The sequence below is a fragment of the Hyperoodon ampullatus genome, assembly GCF_949752795.1.
Source record: "Hyperoodon ampullatus genome assembly, chromosome: 13".
Lineage (NCBI taxonomy): Eukaryota > Metazoa > Chordata > Mammalia > Artiodactyla > Ziphiidae > Hyperoodon > Hyperoodon ampullatus.
In genome coordinates this window covers 12,625,018-12,646,606 of record NC_136926.1, presented here as the reverse complement: position 1 = coordinate 12,646,606, position 21,589 = coordinate 12,625,018, and the positions used below count along the sequence as shown (strand labels likewise).

Below are 21,589 nucleotides of genomic sequence, written 5' to 3'. Positions count from 1 at the left end.
GAGAAAGAGTGTGCATGCAACAGACAAGACAGACATGTATATAGAAAAAGTCTAGCAGTACATAGCCCTCCACATCCACAGGTTGCGAATCCACGGATTCAACCAACCTCGGATCGAAAATATTCCCCCCCAAATTCTAGAAAGTTCCAAAAGTCAGAATTTGCTGAGCACCAGCAACTATTTACATAGCATTTACATCGTATTAGGTGTTGTAATTAATCTAGAAATGATTTAAAGTAGATGAGAAGTTGTAGGTTATATGCAAATAGTACACCATTTTATATAAGGGACTTGAGCGTGGGCAGATTTTGGTATCCGAGGGGTCCCGGCACTAAACCCCCATGGATACCGAGGGACAGCTGTATACACTAAACTGTTAAAGTGGTTATTTCTGAGAGATGGCTATCCAGAAGGTTACACAAAATATATTATGTTTGAAATCAGAAAAAAACAAAGATTCTTTAGAAATTTCAGAGAAATCTGAATAATTGACAAAAATGAAAGTTAGGATTCTAAGAATAGGATTTGTGAAAATACCTTAACATCTCTAAGAAGGAACAAACAAAGTTCTTTTTAAACAATGCTTGCTTCTACCAGGTGCCCTCTAGATCTCCCTGGAAGCCAAAGAGAAAGGAGTAGACCCTGCAGTGTCCGAGACTACACACTGCATCTCCTGCAGTTACCTTTGTAAAATATACAACATGGTTCAGTCATTTTAGATAATTCTTAAAGAAACATCCAACTTCTATACAAATTTGCTCCTTAATCACTATTTAAATCCTTTTATAATATACATGTGGTGCTTAAAAGAAAAAAATCCCAGCAACATCTATTGATTTTGGCGGTCACATTAGTGCAGAACATTTTCTCCAAGATTTTAGCTATGGGTCGTTTTTTCCTTCTTTCCAGCATATCCATACACTTCTGAGAGTGAGTCAAGTGGCCATGGGTTGAGACTCAACCCAACTAGGGCAATAAAGAGAAAAATTAGTCTAATGCATGGTCTTAACAAGAGGGAGAGTGTGAGCATGAATAATTAATCTCACTAGTCTGTGGCAATCAGATAAAATGAAGTCCCATTTGCTCAACCTTATTAAAAGAGAGAGAGCACAGAGGGGAGAGAGAGATGCTAAAGGTCGTTGAGGGACTCGTAACGTGGGAAGAACCGCCTCTGAGATGGGTAATGTGTTTTCGGATCTCTGCGGTCTTTAACTAAACGTAATGGTCAAGGTACTCTTTGGATAGTTCTGATTCATTGAATTATTAAACATTTTAGAAAATACTTGACTCCTGACTACGAACTTATACGATGAGTTTGCAGTCTTTTTGGAGAGGGATTAGATCCCACTGTTTCATTCAGAAATGATCTATCCTCTTGTCAAAAAAGAACTTCTAAAAAAAAAAAGTAAAGACATAGGAACAGACTCAATATCAGATTTTAATTCTTATATTTATCATGGACATTTCTTCCTGCTATAGATGTTGAAGTATTTTAAAAAGAAGAAGAGAATGAGTCCAAAAGCCCTCTTGAAAACTGTATAGTGATATATAAGTGCAGAATGTTACTTTCAGGGTAGACCATGAGATTGCTGGGTTGTTTTTTTTTTTTTCCTCCAGGAACCGATTTTTATGTAATTTTTAGGATATTCACTGTAGATAGAAGATTTGATTTATTTCTATGTCCATACTTGGAAGAAGAATCTTATTTTGGATATTTTACAGTTGAAATTTTCTCAGAAACTTTTATTTTCAACTGCATGAAAATAAAAATAAAATTTAGCTTGTTCTCTATGGTCTTTAGGGATTAAGAAGGCATTTTAGGGCTTCCCTGGTGGCGCAGTGGTTGGGAGTCCGCCTGCCGATGCAGGGGAGACGGGTTCGTGCCCCGGTCTGGGAGGATCCCGCGTGCCGCGGAGCGGCTGGGCCCGTGAGCCGTGGCCGCTGGGCCTGTGCGTCCGGAGCCTGTGCTCCGCAACGGGAGAGGCCACAGCAGTGAGAGGCCCACATACCACAAAAAAAAAAAAAAAAAAAAAAAAAAAAAAAGAAGGCATTTTACATTTTGAAATTGACTTCTTTCCTTTCAGATATTGTGAGCAATTTTACTTAATATTATAGTGTTGTTTTGACTATTAGGAATTTGCAAAGATTCAGTTGTTAGAAATGTGTCAACAATGAGATCAATGGTTTTCAAGGTGGAGTCAGTTTATTAACCTCTCAGTACTAAAATAGGAATCTGTACACTGATAATTGATAAATGTATAGGTTAACAAGAAAAAATAGCACATCATTTTCATGTGTGGGCTAAGAGAGGAGACTCTAAAAAATATTAACATTAAAACTTTGAGTTCAGTGATTTTTTTTTTTTTTTTTTTTTTGCGGTACGAGGGCCTCTCACTGCTGTGGCCTCTCCCGTTGTGGAGCACAGGCTCCGGACACGCAGGCTCAGCGGCCACGGCTCACGGGCCCAGCCACTCCGCGGCATGTGGGATCTTCCCAGACCGGGGCACAAACCCGTGTCCCCTGCATCGGCAGGCGGACTCTCAACCACTGTGCCACCAGGGAAGCCCTCAGTGATTAATTTTAACCACATGATCAACAGAATATAATATATGCTCACATGTGTGTGTGTGTGTGTAAATGAGGAGGCTTTTGAACAGTGAATTTGAGTGCAAGGACTGTGTCTTCACTACTTACAACAATTACTGACCCATGGCAAGCACTTAATGTTAACTGAATTACTAAGATCTTTCTGGTAAAAGACTTAAATAATCTTCAGAAAGATTCCTTATGAATCATCCTTGTTTCCCCATTTGCTGGAGAAAAGGCAGTGTTCAAATGTAATGAATACATTGTCTAGAGATCAAGGATACTTTCTCACTTGCCTCCATACCTTATGGAACAGAGCTTACTATAATTAGCTAGTGGAGAGTGACTGAAGAGAGAAATGTTGGGGAATATCAGTTATACCTCAATTAAAAAAATTTTTTTTAACGTTTGGGAATAAGACTTTATGTTTTGGTTTGTAGTTTAATCTAAAGGAATCATCTAGTGGTTAACTGTACAAGCTTCATCATCTTGGATGCTTATACTGTTTGTTCTTTTCACCTTCCGTGGTATAAATACAGAGGGGGAAAAGAGAGAGAGAACCCTGTACACAGACTTCTTGTTCGCCTCCCCCATTAACTAATCAGAAGCAGTCAGTGACCCTTAGTTTCCATGCTTCTTTTTCTGTTAAGAAATTGGGATACCGAATTTCCCCATCTGGCATTTTTTGTGTGTCCTATGAGTTTCTTTGCACCTTGGCCTGGAATTCTTTGGATTTTCTTTTCTCTTGCGTTTCCTTTTGTCGTTCTAAGAGCCACATCCTTATACTGTCATTACCTGGAAGGGGTCAGGAAATGAAGTATTAGAGCCTCTTCTCTAATGGGAGCTGGTGCTGTGACCGTGCCCCGGGGCGACGCTGGGTGGAAATTGTTTGTGCGGGCCTGCTGCCCCTAACGCACACCCACGTGTTTTTCCTCCTCCCCAGATCCTGGTGTATAGCCTGGAAGCAGAACGCTGCCTCTCGAAGCTGGGCAACGCGCTTGGCGACTTCACCTGCGTCAACCTCCGGGACAGCCCTCCCAACCTCATGGTCAGTGGCAACATGGACAGGAGGTAGGTGTCAGTAGAGTCGCATCTTAGAGCCGCAGGCAGCTTCTCTTGAGGCCTGGCCGCTCGGCCTCCACTGAGCTCACTGATTTCCTCCACGGCTCACCCTCCTCACTTCTCACTCACATCTTTGCCCACCTGAGTTCAGCCCTGATCCCATAAATACCATCTCTGTGAACTTGGAGAACAAAGTCTTGTATTAGGTAATAGTTGGATGGAGTTGCGTCTCTGCCTCATTTCTGCAACACCATGGGAAGGTTGTCTTTTAGGCCATTTGGTGGACGCAGTTGGTGGAAGGTCCAGTGAGACCACTTGGAATATCTTTTGTCCCCCTGCTGTAAAATTTGTTTGGCATTTAAAAGCTCACTTTCTCATAATAAAAACAATAACCTAAGGGATGAATCATGTTCAGCAAAATAGGTTTGCCTGCCAAATGATGTCAAGAGTGTGTTTCAGACCACTATGGTGTCCCTCCGGTGATGGGGGAAAAAAGAGACTTCATGTGAACAGATTCCAGTTTCTATTTAGCTGATTAGCAGTCTTCCCTTTAACGTATTGGCTTAGGGAGCAGGATTTTCCCGGTACAGGGTCCAGTGCCAGCTCCGGCCGCTCCAGGACCCATCAGCATGGAAGGATTAAAGTGTTTGAAAAGACTGTCTGAGTCCAAATTTTAGGCTTTTTTCCTTTCTCTTCCCTCTCCCCCTTGTCTTTTCCTTTTCTTTCTTCTTCCTTTTTTTTTTTTTTTTTCTTTTTTTGACTGGTTATCTGTCATGTCCGATCCAGTGCCCTGAAGAGAGGGAGCATGGCTGGAGGCCAGGTTCAGCGGGCGCCCCCTCCCCTGGCCAGCCCCGGGCTGCAGGTGGCGGGCCACTTGGTGGGGTATCAGATCGTGAGGCGGGTCCTCTTTTGTGCCAAATCCCAGACCTCTGTCGCACCAGTGCAGCAGCTTGCAAAAATAATTATTTTGTCAGATAATATTTTCAACTTCTGACCTTCACTACTACTGTCTCCCTCCCAGAGAGCAAAAAGATGTGAGGATGCTTTATTGAAAGAAAATACCTGATCTTTTTTTCCTCGAGCCCTCCTGAAACAGCTGATGCTTCTCATGCTTGAGAATTGAACTCCTCAGTGTATGTCCAGGCAGTTTTTCTCTTTAAAAAAAAAAAAAAAAACTAGGCTTGATAAGTGCCCCCACTTGTGGCACAGCAAATGAAACACATCAGTTTATAGCTTTACTCTCCCATTTTCATTTCTGACTGAGCTGTACAAAGGCTCCAAGCTTATCTGATAGGACCTACCCACAGGGACCTAACAGCTCTTCGCTTTCCAGGAGAGCAAATGCAGAGGGCTCTGTGGGGCATCCAAATGGAAGGGTTTGGGATTGTAGGTTATGCTTCAGGGTTTGTTGACAGCATGACCATTTAGGTGTTCAACCACAGCTAGGCTCCCAGGAAACCAAAATGGTGTTCCAGAGAAGAGACCTCTGCTTTCTGTATAACGTAGCCTAATTAGCTCTAGAAGCACAGTTACAGCCAGATTGTCATGACCATTGTCAGCTGCACATCCTGCTGTCAGTGAGGAGACCTGTACATACTCGGCAAGGCTGATGTTTTCCTCTGGAGCCGGGCTGCCTGACCATGCTCCCCACTGCCAGAGGAGAAGCCAGATGTGCAGTGTAAAAGGGCTCTCTGGTCATTTTGAAGGCCAAATCTGACCATGTTAAAATCCATTTTATTAGTAAACCAAAGTTATGTTTTTTGGGGTTTTTTTTTTTACACCCTTTGTCTTTTTGGATGAAAAGAATAGACTTGGGACTTGGAGTTGGGGAAGGGGCTATCCAAAATGGCATTTAGTCAGGGCCACTTCTACATCTGTGTGCCAGCTATTTGACCACTACTGGTACCGCAGAGGCCTGCCATCATATATATAAGATTGTTCTTTATGAATCACATTAACAGTGTAAGCAATATGAATTCCAAACATGGGGCTTAAAAATATTATACATCTGGAAAAAGGAAGGAATAAGGACTCTAGACTTTTAAGTGCATAGAGGCATGTCTTGTGGGGTTTTTCCCCAAGACTTAATAGCTATGAGTAGGAACTCATCAGAGATGCACACCCAGGCTTGTACAGCTTATGTTTTATTTCAGAAGTGGGACGGAGGGGCCAAATACTATGAAGAGAGCTAGGTGGCTATCACTTCATGACAGATGCAGTTTAAAAACCTTGGAAACTCCATTTTTATTTAAAAAACTGAACTTCTATTGCATTCTCTTAGTACTTTATAAATAACTTGAGAATGAAATGGACTCTAAAGGTACATAAAACTGTCCAAGGTTAAAACAAAAAAATGTTTCTTTAAAGTAAGGAAATCAGCTTGAGTAACTTTGCTAATAACATGGGTGGAATTTTCTAAGGAGTTGGTTTTTTTTGGGGGGGTGGGTATAAGCTGAAATTAAAAATGAAAAAATAGCTCATCTAGCCTGTCACTAGAGGTTAAGTAGAGTCTGATAAAGATTAAGAGAACGATCAGGGTGGGAACTGAGTTATGGTTGGATTGTATTTTTCCCTCCCTGGGAGGGAAGGGTTATAAAGTGGGGTTATATAGGTGCGGCTCTGCACAAGAGTTTTAACACTACAGATCAATGAGGGTTTTTTAATGCATATTTTGTCCTTTCCTGCTAAGCCAAGAAGAAAGAGTGGTAATAACATTAGAGAAGGGAGCGGTGTGCATCTGGTGTGAGGACAGGATGCTTGTGTCTTACCACAGTGTGTGTCTAGCGCTCAGAGAGGGCTTAACTCTATGTTTTGCATTTATTCTAAGATGCACTTTTTTTTTTTTTTTACATTTTCACATCTATGAAAATCAAGATGTGTCTTTTATAATAACATCTTACAAATGGCAGCATGTTAAAATATTACATAAAGTAATGGTGCTTCTTGAATTGGATGGTGTTTTCAATTAAATAAAAGTCTCTATTTGTTCAATGAAGGCAAAAATAAATCTTAGGAAGTAGAACAGTTATGAGAAACTTGAATGGGTTACCAAGATAAAGTCTGCAGGAAATAGACCACTGTGAGTTTTTTTGTTTTGTTTCTTTAGTTTAACTTTTGGGGTTCACTGAGCATTTAGAATCTGTAAATTTATGTCTTCCACCAAATTTGGGATGTGTTTGGCCATTATTCAGATATTTTTTTCCACACTGATCCCTTTCCCCTCTCCTCTGGGACTTGAGTGATGTGAAGAACAGACTTTTTGATATTATCCCACAGGTCACTGAAGCTCTATTCATTTTCTTTCCTAAGCCTTACATTCTTCAAGTTGCAAATATCTACTGATTTAACTTTGGGTTCACGAACTGTTTCCTCTGTCACCTCCATTCTGCTGTTGAACCCATCTAGTGAATTTTTTATTTCAGATTTTATACTTTTTTGGTTCAAAATTTCCATTGTTTTTCTGCTCAGAATTTCATTCTTTCTTATCACTGTACCTTAACCTCATGGAATATAGTTACAATAGCTGCTTTAAAGTCACTGATGATTCCAAAAGTCTGGGTTATTTTAGGGTTGACATTTTCCCTTGAGAATGGGTCACATTTTCCTGGGGCTTTTGGGGTGGGGGTATGTCAAGTAATTTTGGATGTATCCTGGACATTTTGTGTCCCCTTTGGATCCTGTTACATAATCCTCTGGAGGATGCTGAGTTTTGTTTTTGTTTTAAACAGTCAGTCCCCCTGGTTAGGTTCAGACTGCAAGTTGTGTCTTGCCTTCTGTGGGTGGTGATTCCAGTGTCAGTTCAATTTCCAAAACCTTTGCTGTGCTTCTCTGACTGCCCTGCACATGTGCCACCCAGAGGTTAGTCTGAGCTGGCAGTGGTTGAAATCTTATCCGAGCCTTTGCTGTACTGCTTTGGGTCTGCGCCTGGGCCGTGTGCGGGGTCGCACGTGGTATCACGGGCTCCCCGTCTCCAGTTCCTCCCTCTCTTCATCCCTGTGATTCCTAGCTTTCAGGGCCCTTGTCCCCTGGGCCTTTGACGAGAAGATGGGGTTTCTCTCAGGGTTTCACCTGCTGACATCCCTACCACCACGCAGCTCTGTGAATAGGGTCTGCCTTGGGGCAAAACCAGAGAGAAAAGAGATGGGGGAATCCCCAAAGATGCCACACCCACGTTCTTTGGACTTAGGGGCTTCTCTCCTTGGTTCTTCAGAAAGAGGGTGTTCCTGTTAGCGTTTTAGCTCCCACACCACCACACAGCTCTGCTACAGGAGCTCACACTCGGGGTGAGGCTGTGAGAGAGAAACTCCTTTCCCCATGGCCCCTTCCTCCGTGGCCACTTACCCCACAATCCACTGTAGTGAGTCAACTCCCCAGGGCCCTCAGGTGTTTGCTTTTTGTGTTTTGTCCAGAGGTTTGGGTTGTAGCAGCAGAAGACAGAGGCAGTAGTGGGCTTACTTTAGGTCAGACACAGAACTCCTACTCTCTTTAAATTACTTAAATAAACTGTTTAGTTGGCAGTAGAGGGCTGTATTAAAGGGGGTCCCTTCTCCTTCTGTGCTCTCAGTCTTCTCATCTGGGATCTGCTCATTTCTAACGAATGAAATCAGGGATCTAGACCAGAGAATTGCTCTGGTGGGGAGAATCAAAATAAGAGTTGGTGATAAGGGTGGGACTTCCCTGGTGGTCCAGTGGTTAGGACTCTGCGCTTTCACTGCCACGGCCCAGGTTCAATCCCTGGTCAGGGAACTAAGATCCCGCAGGCGGCACGGCGGGGCCAAAAAGAAGAGTTGGTGGTAAGGGCGTACATCAGGTTGTTAGTGGGCTGCCAAAGCAACATGCACTGAGCCAACAAATCCCACTGCTTTTCCTCCTGTAATCTTAAATTGATTAAAAAATTTTTTAGCTTTATTGAGATAGAATGCACATCCCTACAATTCACCAATTTAAATTATACAATCCAGTGTAAAGTTCACAAGGTTGTGCAGTCATCACCAAGTCAGGCTTGGAACATTTTCATCACCCCATGTAGAAACCTTGTGCCCATCAGCAGTCACTCTCCATGTCCTCCCAGCTTCTCTAGCTCTGGGCAACCACTAATCACTTCCTGCCTCTACAGATCTGTCTGTTTTAGATATTTCATATAAATGGAATCATAGAACATGTGACTTTTTATGACTGGCTGCTTCCACTTAGCATAATGTTTCCAAGATAAACCTGTGTTTTAGCTTGAATCACCACTTAATTCCTTTTTATGGCCAAGTAATATTCCATTGTATGAGTATACCATATTTACTTATTCATTCATCAGTTAACATTTGGGTTGTTTCCATTTTTTGGTTATTATGAATAATGCTGCTGTTACCATTCAACTACAGATTTTTGTGTAGACATATGTTTTCAGTTCTCTTGGATATATACCTAGGAGTGGCATTGCTGGCTTATATAACCCTATGTTTAACTATTTGAGGAACTGCTAGACTCTTTTCCAAAGTGACTGTACCATCTTACATTCCCCCCAGCAGTGTATGGGGGTTCCAGTTTCTCCACATCCTGACCGGTACTTGCTATGGTCTCTGATGATAGCTGTCCTAAAGGTATGATGTTGTTGAACATCCTTTCATGTGCTTTTTGGCCTCTTTGGATAAATGTTTATTCAAATCCTTGGCCCATTTTTAAATTAGGTTGTCTGTTTATTGAGTTGCAAGAGTTCCTTATATAGTCTGGATACCACCCTCTTATCAGATATGATTTGTAAATATTTCTCCCCATTCTATGGGTTGTCTTTTCACACTTGATAATGTCCTTTGAAGCACAGAAGTTTTTAATTTTGATGAAATTCCATTTATCCAGTTTTTCTTTGTCATTTGTGCTATTGGTATCATATTGAAGAAGCCATTTCCTAGCCCAAAGTCACAAAGATTTACTCCTATGTTTACCTAAAAGAATTTTTATGATTTTGGCTCCTACACTGAGGTCTATGATGCATTTGGAGTTAATTTTTGTATATGGTGTGAGGTGGGAGTCCAACCTCATTCTTTTTTGCATGTGGATATCCATTGTCCTAGCGTCATCCGTTGAAAAGACTATTTTTTCCCCTTTGAATTGTCTTGGCACCACTGTTGAAAATCAGTTGACCATAGAGAGGTTATTCTAGGTATACTCATCTGATTGAAATTTCAAAGGATTTATTAAAGTAAGCTAAATGTTTCTATACATTTTTGTCCACAGGTGGTGTTATGGGCTGGCTTGTAAGGGTTGCAGAATGTTCGGTCTAGCAGAGCTCTTTAAGACCATCTAATGTTGGCCCAGCTAAGGAAACAGGTCTAGAAAGGTCGAGTGATCAGTCCAAGGGGCTTATTACTCTTTATGGGCAATAAACAAAGAACTCTAAACTTTAGAGATACAGCTTTACAATACATAGAGCTCTAACCATAGCCTACTTGGATTAAACTGGGCAGTTCTACCTGAAAATACATGTTTTTCTAGTTGCTATTAAAAATGAATCATTCACCAAAGGCCATCATTGGTGCTATATATACGTTATAGCTACTGATTTGGGCATATAAGGTTGTATTTAAAAATCCTCTTTAATATAGGTTCGATGAGACAAAACAGAATCATGTTATTGATTTCTTTTAAAAAAATGAGTTTTCTTGATTAATTTGGTCACTTAAAAAAAGGGAGACTGTTTTAATGCCGTCTTGCTTGTTCCCTTTATTTTCTGGATAGAAATATAGCTGAAGGTCAGGTCCTTCTTAATGAAACTGCTGAGCCAGAGTCTGAACAGGCTTCATCTTTGCCATCAAATACAGTTTGCCTTATTATTTTATGGGACTATTTTATCCAAACCAATGGGAAGCAAGCTCTGAGTTGTGACCCCTAATTAGAGAGTGTCGGAGCTTTCTTCTCGCCTTGACAAATACAAAGTTGTGGTGGCTTCTGGTGCTGCTGCTGGCTGTTAGGGAGAGTGAGTGCGGCGTAAATGTTACATTTGCTCCATCTGCAAGTGTTGTAATAAGTTATTCAAAGCTCTTAGCACAGGACCAGCCAGAGCGTGCCTCCCTCTCAGTTCCAGCACGTTTTCCTGCCCATCAGATGGATGCTCCTCTGTTGGAGTCTTTGGAAGGTTCTGGTGTCTTTTGTTTTAATTGGCGGGCTTGAGCCGACTCCTATGGTGTGATTTTCATTAGAGAGGGGCTGGAGAGAGGGAGTATTGGAACAGCCCTCCAAACCCAACCATGAATATTAAACATAATACAATTACAGCTTTCAGACCAATTATTTTTTTCTTTTCAACGGGCAAAGTTGATGAAACACACGCTGGATAGGGATTCACAGTGTCTACCATTGGCTTCTTTTTGTCCCTGGAATCAGTTGTCTTGGCATGTTTGTGCCCATTTGCTGTGCTACCTGTTTCCCCACGTCGGGAATTTGATTTGGGCGCTAAGGGTACGGGCTCTGCCAGGGAACGCTGCTGTGCACGCTGGGGCCGCGCCGTCAGGTGTGTGAAGCAGAGATGCATTTCGTAATGTGAACTTGAATGGTTCGCGTGGACTTCGCACCCCGTGCTGTGTGCTATCTCTTTATGTCAGCCAGAAACCAGAGCAGTGCCTCTTTGAGGAGATGTCTTCTAAGTGCTTCTCCTTTTTCCCTGTGGGGAGAAGTTCGAGTCTGTTTTTGGCCCATTTTTGTTTTCCTTAGTGATAAAATACACTAATGCTGTATCTTTTGGTGTATTTGTGTATTTTGTTTGGAGCCATCCATGCCGGTATCTAAATACAATAGGAAAACAGATGGCAAACTTTGAACTTCTGGACCAAATTTGTGTTTGCCTTTGTCTCCTTAACAGCCAAACTGTAAATTATGGAGTATAAATATTCAACAGAGGAGCTCTTTATGAAAATCACTAGAGCAAAATAGACCCTTATTAACCAAATACGCACTGAAAAGTGCTCAAGCTAAAAATTCCCCCCCCACCCCTTTTCAAGTTCCCGTTAGTAAGCAGTGCAGCTGCAGCCTCCAGGCAGAGTTCCTTTCACGGCAACTTTACCTTTTCTCCCTTCTCTAACCCACAAATGCCTAAAGATTAGTGTCTGTAAATGCTGACTGAGGGAGCTCTGGAGCTCTTTGTCTTCTGTGTGTTTCCTGCTCGCTCCGCATCTCTCTGGTCACAGAGCCCTCCCTGGGAAGAGGGGAGGCGGGGTGGGGGGGTGTTGATTGGCCTGCTGTACTAAGGGAGCCCTCAGTCAGCCTCGCCGCCAGCAGGGAAGAAGCCATGGACCTCACTCACCCCCGTGTCGTAAGACTGTAGATTTCTAAAACCCTGTTTTATTTGAAACAAAACATCCACATGGGAGTGTATACAAGGTACGTTGTGTACAATTTAAAGAACGGAACGCCTGAGCATTCCCGCCACCCACCCACTTACGGAACAGAGTGTGACCAGTGCTTGTGAAGGCCTCTGGGTGCCCCTCCCGGTCACGAACGAGTTCTTGTTCCTTAAACAACATGGCAGCGTCTAGAATAAACAGTAAAAGCCGCATTTATTCCCCTCATTCTTCCACTGAGACTCTTCCCCAAGGTAATTGCTGTTACCAACTCCAGTATGTCCTTCCAGAATTTTATCTTTAAATTTTTTTAACTTAAGCAGGTAACCTTTTGAATTCAAAAGCACAAAAAAAGTATATCCAGGGAGAAGTTGTCTCCTGGGAGCTTCTCTTTCCTCAGCGGAGGCTGTGCTGCGGCGTTCTCCAGAGGGGGCCTGCGCACCCAGATGCGGGCCTCCCTCCCCGCCCCCCAGCTGCCGTCACGCAGCCGGGCCTGGTGCGCTTGGTGTGTGGCTGTTTGGGCGACGGCCGTCCTCGGTGTGTGTAGCTCTGCCTCGTTCTGATGCCCGTGCAGGTCTCCCCTGTACCGGACGGACCATCACGGCGTTAGCTGGCATCTGCTGATGGAGCTAGGTGACGTGTGCCTTCCCCGTTGAGTCACTCAAATTCATGACAGTGTGGATACTGTTTTCTCATTTTTCCTGTTGGTCTGATTATCAGACGTCTTTTTGTCTCGGGTTGCTCTTGAGACCCCTTGTGTCTTTCGTGGCGTCCCCCTGTATTACTATGCTCTGTGATACGTATTTCTTTTCATTTATTCTGATCAGTGCTCGTGAGTGTGCCTAGCTTTCATTTTGGAAAAACATAGGCCATTAACACTTTGAATATCGCCTCTTTGCCACACACTGGATTTTTTTCCTTCTGGGATTTCTTTTGGGCGTAAGCTGAACCATCATCCCCTTCCATTCTTCCCGTCTCTTAATGCTTCACTCACATTTTTCATCTGTTTCTCTCTTTGTGCTCCATTCTAGGTAACTTTTCAGATGTATTTTCTAATTTACACATGCTTTGTCTAATCTGTTTCTAGCCTATCTAATGAGTTTAATTGCAGGGATTATGTTTTCGTGTCTAGAAGTTCTGTACTGCTTTTTTATAAAGCAAGGTCTCAATACTCCCCTTTGAGTGGACCCCAGTCTTACAGCCTTGCCCCCGTGGTACAGTAAGAGCCAGTCCCGTTGCTTCCTGAGACTGGCATCTGCCAATAGCCTCACCCCCACCGCACATGCATAGAGGCAACCAAAATTGCAACTCGAGCTCTCCAACCTGGTTGTCTGCATAGGCCCTAGGGAGGTCGCTTACTCTGTGAGCTCAGCAGTGCACTTAAAAGGATGTAGTTACGTCTTATCCAGCAGTATGAAGTGATTTTCAGTGGGAGGGTCAACAGGGTGCCCGAAACAGAAGCCTCATCTTTGCTACTGAAAAAGTACTGTGGCTAATGGCCTTGTATGTATATATGTGGATGTACATGTATGTTAGATATAGCCTATATAAAACCCTCGAAGCAGAACTGCTAGGTCAAAGTGAAGTATATATATATTTTTGTTGGATATTGCCAAGTCACTTTCTTTGGGCTTGTGCTCACATCAGCCGTACAGAAGTACCTCTCTATCCAGGGCTCACCAGCATGGAAGGGGTCTCGGAGTACTACCAGACTTTACCTTTGCTGGGTAGGCAGGTTGAGTGGTATTACTGCATTGTAGTTTTAGTGCATAATTCCCCTCATTACCAGTGAACTTGAACATCTTACAAGTGTTTAAAAGCCATTCGTGGGCTTCCCTTGTGGTGCAGTGGTTGAGAGTCCGCCTGCCGATGCAGGGGACACGGGTTCGTGCCCCGGTCCGGGAAGATCCCACATGCTGCGGAGCGGCTGGGCCCATGAGCCATGGCCGCTGGGCCTGCGCATCCGGAGCCTGTGCTCCGCAACGGGAGAGGCCACAGCAGTGAGAGGCCCGCGTACCGCCAAAAAAAAAAAAAAAAAAAAAAGCCATTAGTATTTTTTTTCCTGTGAACTATTTTTTCTTTTCTAACTTTATTAAAGTTTAATACTGGGCTATCAATCTTTACTATCAATTTGAAGGAATTTTTTTTATAAGAAATTAGTCCTCTGGTGCAAACATTTTTCCCAGTTTACAATTTGCCTTGATTTTTTTTTTTTTTTTTTTGGTAATGTTTAGAAAGGCCTTCCTATCCTGAATGTTTAACTCTCTGGCCCTCTGTAATTAATGTTGGTGTAATGTATATGGTAGAGCTCCAAGTTGAGAAAGTTGTTACAGGGTATTTTGCTTATCATTGCGAATTTAAGTGGGATCTTTTCTTCAATTACATTTTTAAAACTAGTGGTTGTACAAAGGATAGTTATTGATTTTGACATATTAAAATACATTTGATTCTGAATTATTACTGAATTACCTTGGATTGTCAACCCTAATGATAAATTTGTCCACTTCTCATTTTCTTCTTTTATCTAATTATATCTAATTTTTTAAAAACAATGTGAAATAATATTGGTAAAAGTAGATTACTTTTTAAAGACTTCTCATTAGGAATAAGTGTTCTATGTCATCAAATCTCTCTTCAATGTCCATGGAAGTGACCCTCTCTGTGGGTTTCTTGTTGTCAGAGAGGCATAGTGGACCACAGGAATGGACATCCTAGACAGAGTCCACTTGCTGGTTAACATGTTGCTGTGAGTTCTGTTAGTTGATATTTTATTCAGGTCTTAGCACTGGTGCAGATCTGTCATGCTTGCAGTGTCAGGTTTTGGGTAATAACAGAATGCTGGCTCCATGTAAAGAGTCAGAGCTTTCCTCCCTTTGCTGTGCTGTGGAACAGTAGATGTAGCCCGGGGTTTGGGAAATGCGGGGGGCAGTCTGTTCCTTCCAGGTTGGACCCATTTTGCTTGTTCTTGTTTTGCAGGGACAGCTTGCTCCTCAACAGCTTTCCCAGCTTGCTCTGTGTTCCTTGATCTGTTTGGATTTTCTGTCTCCTGGGGGTTAGTTTTGATAATTCTTATTTTCCTACAACATCATTTATTGATCTAGGTCTTCAAATATGGAGATTCAAAAAATGAACTCAAGAAATAGAAAACCTGAATAGATTACAATGATGAAAGAAACTGAATTACTAAAAAGGAGGGAAAATCGACCTACAGAAATTAGGTTCATGTGGGGTTTTTTGTTTCTTTCCTGGCAAGTTTTATCAAACATTTAGTAAACTGTATCCTTGTCATCATTTTGAAGTACTCTCAGGCTAATGCTTTTTGCTCTGAAATCTACCTTTTCAGGTATTAAAGTTGTCACCTCTTCCTTGTCACATGCAAATGTGCCTTTCGTGTGTAGCATATATTGAGGTGTTTTTTTTTAACCATTTTAAGTACTATTTGGTTCTTTTTCAAACCTGCTTTTTTCTGCTTTTTAAAATTATTTATTTATTTATTTGGTTGTGCTGCGTCTTAGTTGTGGCAGGCTCCTTAGTTGTGACATGCATGTGGGATCTAGCTCCCTGACCAGAGTCTTAACCACTGTGCCACCAGGGAAGTCCCTATATTGAGTTTTGCTTTGTGACTTGAGGCTCTTCCTCTTAAGAGGTGTGTTTGTCCTGTGTGCGTCTGCCCACCCAGCCTGACACATTAGGGCTTTCTAAGCTGTCTGCTAACATTCAGTGTTTGTTTCATACATCCCTCCATGGTGTGTGTGTCGGCTCCTCATGGCCCTTCTGATATTTTGCTACATCACTTTCTTTCAGAGAGTATCCATGGGTAGCTCACATTGACTCCTTTTATGTTTAAAAAAAAAAAAAAAAGTCTTCATTATGCCCTCAAACTTTGTAGGTAAGCTAGGTATAGAATTTCCAGTTCAAATAATTTCTCCTCAGAACTCTGAAGATACTTTGTGTCTGTGCGTGCTCACGTACCTGTAAGAGTTTAGGACCTAGAACATGTTTAGGTGATCCCTTCTCCCCACATTATTTGTGTCAGACATGTTTGTCCAGCTCCCCTGCTAGTGGCATCTTTTCAGGGCAGCGACTCTCTTTTCTTTTGTGACTTGCAGCATAGGGGCTGTTAAATTCACCTGTACTGAAATGTTGCCACATTCAGTTTTAGCTCTTGTGGCTTATTTCAGGAACTGTGTTGGTACTGTGTTTATCCTTATGTGGAAATTCAGCATATACTTGTTTAGAAAGTAGTTTTTAAAGATGTTCTTAAAGAAATTCAGATTATTACAAGGTAAGTAATTATCTCAAGACTTCAGATAAGTGACTGCCAAGTGTCCACATACTCTTATCACGATTCTGTTATGCTTAGTGAACTGTAGATGCATCGCCTTTCCAAATTTCAACAAGATGGCGATGAACTTAAAAGTTGAGTTAAATTACCCAAAAAGTGTTATTTTCCCAACCAGGTAAGGGTTCAGGTTTCAGACAAATGTAGCTGTTTTACAACTTGCTCTTAACAGACTTTTATATGAACAGCAAAACTGCCATGCTGGGCAGTTTACTTACCCTCTGGACAGCCTTCTCAGGCCGACGTCCCCCTGGAGGCACCATGGCAGGCAGGTCAGCCTCCCTTGCAATGGGCTTGTGCCCAGGGCAGGCGTCTCCCCTGTGGAGCACATAAAAGTGAGCAGCAGGGCAGCTGGTGTATTTGTTCTGAGTCCTCCTTATTCTGTGCTTGGAGTGGTTGGGGGTGCCCTAAACTAGTTCACTTCTAGTGCCTCTTGGCCTCCTCTGAGAGTACACTAAGGAGGTGGTGAAAGTTTAGTATCAGTATTTAGGTGTTCGTGACTGAAGGGGTTTCATACTCTGTTTTCATAGGGTTGCTGTACACAGACCAGCATGGCTGAGGAGGAATTCGTCATTTCAGGCTCTAATGCTAAATCTCTGCGCTCTTCTGTGGCCCTGCAGGGTGAGGCTCCACGACCTCCGCACTGACACGATCGCCCTGTCCATCTCTGCCCACCAACTTGGAGTCTCTTCAGTCCAGATGGACGACTGGAAGATTGTCAGCGGGGGCGAGGAGGGCCTGGTCTCCGTGTGGGATTATCGGATGAACCAGAAGCTATGGGAGGTGCACTCCAGGTAAGGTGGGTCCTCAGGTGCTTCTAGTAAGCACAGTAGCAGCAATGATGGCATCAGTCAGCCACTGAGCCAGGTACTGTGCGAAGTGCTGTCCACACGTTACCACGTGGTCCTCACTGGAACCCTGCAAGTCAGCTGCTGTGAAATGGGCTCAGAAATGGTGCTGGTCACTGTTCAGATTGCCACAACTCCCAGCTCAGGTAGAGACCACAGTGGGGCAGGCCAGACAGTGGGCGGGGGTACTGCAGGCAGCCCCCCCACCTCTCCTCCACTCCAGGAAGTCTTGATCTTCCTTACTGTTTACAAGGGCGCTTCAGACTGAAAGTATTCAGGCTTCAACGAAGGAGGAATTTGTAACTTTAACCTTTAGCTCTAAAATTCAAGAGCTGTTCTCCCAAGCGCAGCAGAGGGCTGTATGGATGTAGGTAAACGGATACGAAGGCGGTCCAGCCGGTTAAACGTTGCGCGCTGGCGTCTGACCTTTAAAGCAGAGGCGGCCTCGCCTGGAGCAGGGGTCGGCTGGAGCGGCCGTGAGGCTCTCCCCCGTTGCCCACATCCATCCAGCCCCCGTGCCTGTGCGAGACAGGCACCGAGCTCCCCCAGCTGCCCCTCAGCACCTCTGGGACGAGACGTGTCCCCACTAACTGCCGAGCGTGATAAAATGAAGACTGCTCACAAGTCTAGCTTAAGTATGAGGTCAAATAGAGGAACTGGTTTCTTCCTTGGAGGGTGGCGATAACCGGTGCTTGGGCCTGCATCTTTCTCAGACCACAGTGCCCTCCACGCTGCTTGGTTGGCTTTGTCCAGCCCTGCCTGCTGTGGTGATGCACTGAGTTGCCACCAGGTGGTGCCAAAAAGCAACTAAAACTCTCACACTTTGGAAGCCCAGAACTATCTGCCTTTAAGGACACCCTTTTGTTTTAAAGAGCTCAACCTGGCCTCTAGGACAGCCTCCTCGGCAGTCCAGGCCCCCAGGGACCGCCACCAGCAGCTCCGTTTAGTTCACTAGGCCTGCACTCCAGCAGATCTCATTTTTCTCTCCCTGAAAAGCTGCACTCCCTCGGATGGGTCATTCAGGTGACGCCAGGCTAAGCGAGGTCGTGCCCAGAACTGGGTCGTCCTGTCCCAGCCTTCCTAACTCATTTGTAAGTGCACGTCCAGTTCTCACCAGTGCCTAGTGGCTTTCCCAGAGAAGGTCACCAAAGCATTGTTTACCACAGCAAGGCTGATGCCTCGTCCGGCACCCGCCCGGGGTTCTCATACTCACTCAGGTCCTCGCGGCTGCTGATCCTGATTCCCTCTCACGCCCTGGTCCCGCTGTTGCTCGGTCTCCTGCCCGCTGCAGCCTCTTCGCCACACTCCCCAGGTCCTCTCGCCCCTCCTCAGCCAGCTCTCCCTTGACCTCCCCTTTCTGCCACTGGTACCAGCAGTCACCCAGCTGCAAGCTGGGACTGAGCTCCGACCTCTCCCTTCCCTGTCCTCTTGCGGCTTTGTTTTCCATCCCTCTGGCCTCACTGGGCCCTGAGAGAATCCTCTGCTGTGGCCAAGACGCCTGTCCCTGCCTCTGGCACAGCCGTGGCTCAGCCTGAAGGGACTCCCCCTCAGCCCCTCCGTGCCACCCTCGGCCCTTCTGCAGGGACCTGGCTGCCCTTGCAGTCTGTGCTGCGGTCTCCTGTTCCTCCTGCCAAGTGCTGAATTCTGTGTCTCATCTTGTGCTCTAGAAACACTGGTTACTTTTTGTGGGAATGGATCTCACCTTCTTAACAGTTGGGAATCCCTCTGATGGCAGGCATCTGCTTGCATTAGACATCTTTTTTATCCTGTGTCTCCTGGCTCACTGCTCTGCTGGAAAAAAGTTTTTAGAATGAACAAAAGCCTTTGCTACATAGGTTTCAAGCCATTTTGTTCCAAAACTTTCTGAATGTGCTTTCACAACCCAGAGTCCACGTATCAGTTGTAGCCCTCTGACTTCAGGACGGGCGGGCCTTTGTAGGGCACCACTCAACACACCCTGCCGCTGGGGAACCTGGCTCAGGGAGCTGGAGTGACTCGCCCAGGGCCGGCCGGCCAGCCGGGTCGGGGGTGCAGAAATGGGGCTGTTCTCCACTGCGTGTGTCCGAGTTGTCTCAGGTTGTTTGTCCTCTGTGTCCCAACACACCAAGGTGTTAGGGCATCAGCCAGTGAGCACAGGGACGTTGAGACATGTTTACAGAGTAGGCTTGGCGTGGGGCCTTCTCCAGCTAGCTCTGGGAACTGAGGCCAGACACTGCCCCTCTGGGGGCCCAGTTTCCTCCTCTGTAAAGGAAAAAGCTGGCTTAGATGGTTCTAGAGTCCCTTGCAGCTCCAAACTTCCGAGACCACAGCAGCAAAGGTGGGACGTGCTGAGTTCCAGTGGACTCAACCTTGACACGCGTTCTCTCCCATCTGTTCCAGACACCCCGTGCGGCACATCTCCTTCAACTGCCACAGCCTCATCACGGCCCACGTGCCCTACGAGAGGGTGGTGCGCAACGCCGACCTGGACAACTTCGTCACCCACCGGAGGTCAGTGCTTGGGCTCGGTTGGTCCGGGTTTGTAGGAGTTCAGACGAGACACTCTTAGCTTGATTTTATTAATAGAACATCCCAGGCCACATTGGCCCCTACAGGATGGTACCCTCAGGCTTAGCTGTTCTTTTCATAGAAGTCAGGAACATACATGTACATGTGGGCAGGGTGGTAGGATGGGTACATGTACATGTGGGCAGGGTGGTAGGATGGGAGCGGGAGGGGGAAGGCGGCTACATGTGCCAAGAGCCCAAGACAAAAGGCTTAGGGACCTGTGGTGTTGAATCCCAGTGACAGAGGCAGAGCCCAGTCCTCACGCTCAGCCTGCTGGGTGACGGCTGCCAGAGGAGAGAGGCCCATGCCAGAGGCTCAGGACCCTTTTTTTTTTGCGGTACGCGGGCCTCTCACTGTTGTGGCCTCTCCCATTGCGGAGCACAGGTCTGCGGCCATGGCTCACAGGCCCAGCCACTCCGTGGCATGTGAGATCTTCCCGGACCGGGGCACGAACCTGTGTCCCCTGCATCGGCAGGCGGACTCTCAACCACTGTGCCACCAGGGAAGCCCAGGACCCTTTCTGATTACTGTTGGCCTGGCTTCCAAGCAGCCTCTTGTGAGGCCTTCCCTGAGGCTGACCCTTCCTGCCTCCCTGTTCAGCCAGGTGCCTCCCGGCACTCAGTTCCCTCCATCAAACTTGTCTGCTCACCTGTCTGTCTCTAGTCCTGGGATCTGGAGTGTCCACAACACACTGAGGCCGAAGCAGACATGTGTCACGATGACTCGCTCTCCTGTCTCCAGCACGTGCCTGCTGCAAAGACAGAAGTCACTGGGGGGGCTGGGGACCAGAACTGACCCTGCCGCTGTCTCTGTGCTTTCTCTAGACACCGGGGGCTGATCCAGGCCTACGAGTTTGCAGTGGACCGGCTGGCCTTTCAGAGCACTGTGCCCATCTGCCGTTCGTCCTGTGACACCATACCGGGTTACAACTATGACCTGGCACTTGCTTTTCCCTGTGACAACATTTAGAGAATTGTCTCATTTGGGAGCTGGGAGAAACATGGGAAGAACCAATTCTGTGTATTTTAGAACTACAGAGGAGCACCGCACTAGGTTTTAAGTGTTGGGGGAAGAAAGCAACTGCGGGGCGCACTTCTGTGACCCCCCCCACATATTCCTCTATTGCCTTTGCTTTTCTCCTTTGCCAATTCATTTTTCTCCAGCTGCGTCTGTCAGGGCTCGTTTCATCTTACTCTGTTCTCACTCTCTCTCTCTCTCATGGCTTTCAGTACCACACACTGATGGCTCAGATTTATGGCTCCTCCACTGCAGCCCTGCATCTGCTCCCCACCTGTCTCAGGAGTGTCCCCCGGGCCCAAGCTGGGACCTCCCCACATCACACGTCATTCTGTACACTACACACAGCCCTCGCTCCAGCGAGGGCTTCTGCACCCCTGCTCAGCCTCTTTCCAGTCTCCAAACCCTTTCTTCTTTGGGGGCCTTTGGACATGCTAGTGTCTGAGCCCTTGGATCTGAGACCAAGAATTCAACTCTGGGTCGTCTTCTCTGACACCACCACCCAACCTGGGAGAGCAGCACTTTTCCCTGGTAGATTTTAACACGGTTATAATTATATATTTATACAACTACTTCGTTAATAACTTTTGCTTACTGTTGTGTCTGCGATGCACAATACACAGCAGACACTTTCTACGTACCGTGAATACCCATCGTCTGCGTGGGGTGGCAGGTGATGGGTTCTGGAGAGGGAAAAGGGGCGGGACCATTACGCTCAACCACCGAGCAGCACGCGAGCCCCTTCCGTGTGATGACCAGCTTCCGTTTCCAAGGAATAAGAGGGCAAAGCCTGCGTTACTCATGATTTAGACTGTTGTGAGCAGCAGCCATCTACTGTACCTTCAAAATATCAGAGCAGA

At 45.3% G+C, this 21,589-nt stretch overlaps 1 protein-coding gene across 1 annotated transcript in view; it reads left to right on the top strand.

Moving 5' to 3' along the window:
• The window catches only part of FBXW8 (F-box and WD repeat domain containing 8), a gene marked incomplete at both ends in the record, with an annotated part of 120,098 nt that extends 99,417 nt beyond the window's left edge, over positions 1 to 20,681 (top strand). The window contains 4 exons of the mRNA XM_079717310.1: positions 3,530 to 3,657; positions 16,938 to 17,111; positions 19,545 to 19,655; positions 20,537 to 20,681. Of these exons, the coding sequence (XP_079573436.1) occupies positions 3,530 to 3,657; positions 16,938 to 17,111; positions 19,545 to 19,655; positions 20,537 to 20,681 (558 nt within the window). The remainder of the gene's footprint in view (positions 1 to 3,529; positions 3,658 to 16,937; positions 17,112 to 19,544; positions 19,656 to 20,536) is intronic.
• Between the last annotated feature and the right edge of the window lie 908 nt (positions 20,682 to 21,589).